The 5,203-nt window shown below is 51.8% G+C and overlaps 3 protein-coding genes across 3 annotated transcripts; 2 read left to right on the top strand and 1 right to left on the bottom strand.

Moving 5' to 3' along the window:
• Positions 1–356: 356 nt before the first annotated feature.
• On the top strand, positions 357–1,897 carry GUITHDRAFT_151208 (hypothetical protein). The gene is made up of 11 exons (XM_005837563.1): positions 357–442; positions 694–782; positions 833–938; positions 987–1,031; positions 1,083–1,136; positions 1,191–1,241; positions 1,294–1,348; positions 1,394–1,458; positions 1,549–1,632; positions 1,685–1,740; positions 1,815–1,897. The coding sequence occupies exons 1-11, from the start codon at positions 371–373 to the stop codon at positions 1,867–1,869; spliced, it is 732 nt and encodes a 243-aa protein (XP_005837620.1). The 5' UTR covers positions 357–370; the 3' UTR covers positions 1,870–1,897.
• A 96-nt stretch (positions 1,898–1,993) lies between these two features.
• Positions 1,994–3,220, bottom strand: GUITHDRAFT_103865 (hypothetical protein; the record flags this gene model as incomplete). Its single annotated transcript, XM_005837562.1, has 1 exon — positions 1,994–3,220. The coding sequence occupies one exon, from the start codon at positions 3,218–3,220 to the stop codon at positions 1,994–1,996; it is 1,227 nt and encodes a 408-aa protein (XP_005837619.1).
• A 945-nt stretch (positions 3,221–4,165) lies between these two features.
• On the top strand, positions 4,166–4,981 carry GUITHDRAFT_151207 (hypothetical protein). The gene has a single exon (XM_005837561.1). It carries the CDS (start codon positions 4,440–4,442, stop codon positions 4,842–4,844), a length of 405 nt encoding a protein of 134 aa, XP_005837618.1. The 5' UTR covers positions 4,166–4,439; the 3' UTR covers positions 4,845–4,981.
• Positions 4,982–5,203: the final 222 nt, after the last annotated feature.

Here is a 5,203-nt window from a genome sequence, read left to right as displayed (position 1 = left end):
CTCCCTACTCCTCTCCTCCCACTGCACTTCCTCAAAGCCTGTGATCCCCCTTCGCTATCGTGTACCATGAATTCCTTCTCCTCCTCCTCCTCCTCCTCCTCCTCCTCCTCCTCCTCCTCCTCCTCCTCCCGCCGAAGTCCCCCGCGCTCTCACATTCTTCCCCCAGCATGATCAAGAAATACAGAGGACGAGTATATTAGACTGGGTGGGGTACTCTCTGCAAGGGGTGGGTGTCATGTACCCTACCCTCAAATTAACTTATAGTACCCCACCATTTATCTAAATATAAAGGGGTCTTAAAATCGAGCGATGAGAGTCAGAGAGGGTGTGTCATGGTGGGGGTGGGGTACCTTCTTGAGACTGATGGGCGATGGCGATGGTGGCTCGGGGCAGGAGACAGATGCTGCTGTTCGGAGACTCGATCACGCAGTTTGGAAGCAAGGTAAGGAGAGGAGCGAAGCCATGACGAGGGAGAGCAGAAGAGACCATGGTGGCTAGAGGAAGGGCGAGAGGATCTTGAGGATAAGAGATGGAGGGCAGGATTTCCAAGAGCAAGGAGTACATGTGCTGTTGAGGTGGGTAAGAGAAGACGATGACGATGCTCGATGCCGAGTGTGGCAGGAGATATCAAAGAGACATATTTCTTGCTCTCTGCATGCACTGGCCGGCAATCATCAACTCAGCTTCGCGCAGGTTGACCCCCTGGGTTGGGCGTCACTGTTGCAGGATCTTTATGTGGCACAGAAGCGTAGCGTAGACATCGTCAACAGAGGATTCTCAGGGTGAGAGGAGAGGAGGGCGAGCACTTGAGGACGGTGACGAGCTCCTCCAGGTACAACAGCAGGTGGGCGAAGCTGATCCTACCTGCCATAATCGAGGAGCACAAATCGAACCCTCCGGTGTTGGCGACAATCCTCCTCGGAGCAAACGACGCCGCTGTGACGGCCTGCGCATGGTTCTGCCAGGGTTGTGAGTGCTGATGGCAGGTCGAGAGCTGCAGACAGCATGTTCCTCTGCCGGAGTACATACAAGTGAGCAAGCACCGCGTGCGCTCCAGTTCATCGCTGATAGTCCTTGTGTAGAACATGGAGGAGTTGGTGAAGATGATGAGGGCAGGCTGGCCGGAGTCTGTCATAGTAAGTTTCACCTCAACCCCGCGTGTTCTCACACAGTGTCTCCCTCCACCGCAGGTGCTCATCTCTCCTCCTCCGGTCGATGCCGCAACATGGGATGCGAACAAGGTCGGCAGATGCTGCTCGTGAGGAGGGAGTCACACGTGCCCTGTCACTGCAGGGCGGTCCTGGGTTGGGACAGCGGGAGCTGGAGCATGTAGAGAAGTACGCAAGAGGTGAGCTGATGACGTGAGGTTGCTTCGAGCTGATGGGGACGGTAGCATGCTCAGAGTTGGCGGCTAGGATGTCTTGTCCTGTGTTGGATCTTTTCAACATCCTGCACAAGGTTTTCTTCATTCATTCTCAATTCAACTTTCGTCTCCTTGCCTGACGTTCTCTCTCTCGTTCCTACCCATCCCATGTCTGCGGCGGTCAGGAGAAGGGGTGGGAAGCTCACTTCTCCGACGGCCTGCACCTGTCGGCATCTGGGAACCAGATCCTGTTCGACGCCTTGATTGAGGTGGAACTCACCATGAAATCATTTGTCGACATAACAGAAAATCTCTTTGCAGCTGATAAACAAACAGTTCCCCTCGCTCTCCAGCGAAAGCCTGCCCATGGACTTCAAGTGAGAAATTCTCCTGCCTCCGCCATGCACCTGGCATGTAGGGTACCGCTCCATGGCTAATGGGATTTCACAAGGTACCATGGAGATATCCCCGAGGATGATCCTGCGTCTGTACTGGGTGATCGATGATTCCTGCGGCTCTGGTCGAAGGCGAGGGTGATCGGTTGGATCGTAGATCGTGGAAAGATATTTCTAAACATGCCTGAATGATCCTCTTTGTGAAAGTTCCCGTTTAATGCCCCCCTCTCTCGTTTCAATCCAAGGAACTTACTGACTGAGCGAGGACAGTCAAACTTCTCAAGTCGTTCTTGGCGTTCTGTTCCTCACGTGAAAGGATTGACTTCAGCATCTCAATCTTGTGTTCCATCTCTTTGTTGTGCTGCATCTGCTGCGCTATCTTCTTCTGGAGGGTTTCGTACTGAGACCTGAAATTGCTGAGCTTCTTTTCATTTTCCAACTGGACCTTTTGCAACTCTCGATCCATCTCAGCCCTCTCCCGCGCCTTTGCCTCCAAAGAACGGACCATCATTGTAAACGACGACTCAATCTGGTCCACAAAGTCGAGGATTGCATCGGGAGCGTCGCTCTCGTCCGCGTTGCTAGATTCGCTCTCCTGCTCGACCTCGACATCCCTGCTTGGCTTCGCACGTTTGCACGATCTCTGCTCAGCCTCTGGCTCTCGCTCCTCACGGGCTGACGGTTCTTGGTTCACCATCGGAGTATCCTCCATAGCAGCAGCACTGGCAGCGCTGCAATCATTCAGCTTCTCGGACAGTGAACCATCTGTCGGCTGAGGAGCCCCATTGGTCTTCACGTCTCCTTCTTGTTTGGCCAAGGAGTTTCTTATCCGGGCAATCTGAATATAGAGCTCATCGAGTTCATTTATGTCTCTTCCTTCATTCTCAATCGTCATCAGGTAGTCCTCCTCCCCGTCCGCAATGATCTTGTCCGTGATCTTTATGACCTCCGTGCCCTTGTCCCTGGCAGTGCAGTACTTGAGCGCACCGCCAAACAGGGGATCTCGGTTGAGAGTCTCAGTGAGCTTCTCGAAGAAAATCTTGCTCTCCCTCTTTCTTGCCATGCGCCGGCGAGGCAGGGCGTCCGCCATCGTCTTGGTAAACAGCACCAACCTCTTGAAGCCAGCATTGCCGGGATACCCCCTGAAGCTCATCCGTTGGGTTCTTTGGACGCGGGACGAAGAAGAAGATTGGTCGGAAGGCTTCTTGACACCGGAGGAGGAAGAATGTGGTTTGGAGGGCTTCTTGACACCGGAGGAGGAAGATGGTTCGGAGAGCTTCTTGACACCGGAGGAGGAAGATGGTTCGGAGAGCTTCTTGACGCCGGAGGCAGAAGATGGTTCGGAGAGCTTCTTGACACCGGAGGAGGTAGAAGATGGTTCGGAGAGCTTCTTGACGCCGGAGGAGGCCTCTGCTTCCGGCGCCATGGGCGGGGACTCCGCCAGGGAGGTAAGAGCCGCCATCACAAGGGCCAGCGCGGGAAACCGGTCTGCAAATATTGCCTCAGAGTATTATTGGATATACCAGGGCAGCAAAACTTTGTGTCAAAGATATAGTCAGATTTTGAGCTGCCCCGTACAGTACCGCCCAACTCTTCCTTTCACTCATCAGCTTGGTCGGCGGTTACAATTCAACCTCAAGTTTGTAACGGAAATTTGTACCAGTACAGCGTGGCAGGTGCGTTCACATCATTCTGAGAGGGTAAAGGAGGGAAATCGGGGGTACACAGACTTGAGGGGTACTCGTGAAGATTCATGAACCCCCCGCGGTAACGAAGAGCCACGGAGTTTGAGGGATCTCCGAAAAGCCATTGCTTATTTTGGTGGTCCAACCGACTGTTTGAAATCAGTTTTTGAACCTAGCAATAAAATTTAAAGAAGGGTTGAGATATGTGTCATTCAAGTTTCTAATTTTACGTGTAATATTCATAGATGACTTGAAATCTGTAAATTTTGCGGTTGACCCTTTCCGCCGAAAGATACAAAATACAGCAAAGCTTCTACGACTCTCTTATTTAAAACAATATTTTATATATCCATGAAAGTAGATATTTTGAAAATTCTAAAACTATATAAATTTGATCAACCCTTACACTTGTGTATCTGACCTCTACGTGGACCCCACCAAGTAGGGGGTAGTGAGATAGTGACATCTAACGACTTGCACCCCTCTTTTCAATTAGGGGTAGTGAGGGTGGTAGGGGTAGTAGGGATGAGCCCAGCCTGTTGACCACCCCTCCACATCTGAAGGTCAACAAGCAACGCACCCACCTATTCATTGCTGGCGTCTAGTTTTAAAAGCTTGATACCACCCCCTTTTCATACTATAAAAGTTCCCCTCCTTGTCCAATTTTAGCATCACCACCCGTACCGGCGCTTTATAAAAAGGACTGCATCCCGCCAACCTCCACAAACCTTTGCCGCGCCATCGTCCTCGCTGCTTCCTTGTTGACCCAGAACTATCCGGCATCCTCCTCCCATCCCTGTTTCTGAACTTTCTGGACCTCCTCCTGCCTCCTATCCTTCCTCTCAACCCTCAGCGTCAAAAGAAGCAACATAGCACAGTCGGTCGTTCACAACCACAAGAAGCTGTTGGTGAAGACTCCATATTTTTGATTGCTCACACAGTTTTCCCTGGTCCAATAACACCTGCATAATCGCATCTTGGATCCCTGGTTTTAAGATGTACTTCAGTGACGACGTTTCTTCAGCCCTCTCTGTCGCAAACCAGAACTGGAAGAATGAGGACGCGCTCCTCGACCTCCAATCAATTTTCTTCCACTCCAATTCAACCAACAGCGCAAAGTCCAACGTGAAAGGCTCTTGGACTACCTCGGCACAAGGTTTCGGTGATACCTACTCTCAAGCTGGGTTGGGAGTGGCCAATGTGCCCGCGAACAAGTTGGTGCTGGAAGAAGCCAGCTCGGTTTCTTCGTACGTGATCGACCACGAGTGTTGCTGGAATATGCTGGATCGTCTTCATGGTGCCATATGCCCAGAGAACAGCACATCCCCTCAGGACAAGGCGAAGACGTGGGAGATGTTGGACAGTCTTCATGCTACGCTCTACCCTAATGACTCTAGATAACTTTTTAACTAATTTGGTTCAAGTTTAGTTTTGGTTGTGTCTGTCCCAGTCCGATCTGTTCTCGTGCTCCTTCTTGAAGCATGGACACTACATTTTTCAGAGTGTGCATTTGAATCTAATAAAGTTGACTCGACCCTAGTAGCTGTTGCCAGTCCATCGCCCCTCAGTGTCGGCCCACTGGCTGGCACTGAGTTCCAGCTGAGCCGAGTGGGAACTTCGGAACTTGGATCACCGATGACCTCAGTGAAGCCGGCGGGGGGGTGGGGAGGCGACTCATAGTAGTCAGTGCCCGGCCGCACCGGCAGTGACCGGACCGGATGGACGGTGAACTGAGTTGACCCATATGATGACTTATCATC

The sequence above is a fragment of the Guillardia theta genome (assembly GCF_000315625.1).
Source record: "Guillardia theta CCMP2712 unplaced genomic scaffold GUITHscaffold_14, whole genome shotgun sequence".
Lineage (NCBI taxonomy): Eukaryota > Cryptophyceae > Pyrenomonadales > Geminigeraceae > Guillardia > Guillardia theta.
The sequence above is the reverse complement of the archived record's forward strand: the minus strand, read 5'-3'. Positions and strand labels throughout refer to the sequence as shown.

What these genes read in the sequence shown, in the direction of transcription:
- GUITHDRAFT_151208 (XM_005837563.1), top strand. Translation starts at nt 371, where the DNA reads ATGGCGATGGTGGCTCGGGGCAGGAGACAGATGCTGCTGTTCGGAGAC. An exon ending in TGTAGAGAAGTACGCAAGAG is followed by an intron (nt 1,349 to 1,393) that starts GTGAGCTGATGA and finishes TGGGGACGGTAG; the next exon opens with CATGCTCAGAGTTGGCGGCT. An exon ending in TTTTCAACATCCTGCACAAG is followed by an intron (nt 1,459 to 1,548) that starts GTTTTCTTCATT and finishes TGCGGCGGTCAG; the next exon opens with GAGAAGGGGTGGGAAGCTCA.
- GUITHDRAFT_151207 (XM_005837561.1), top strand. Translation starts at nt 4,440, where the DNA reads ATGTACTTCAGTGACGACGTTTCTTCAGCCCTCTCTGTCGCAAACCAG.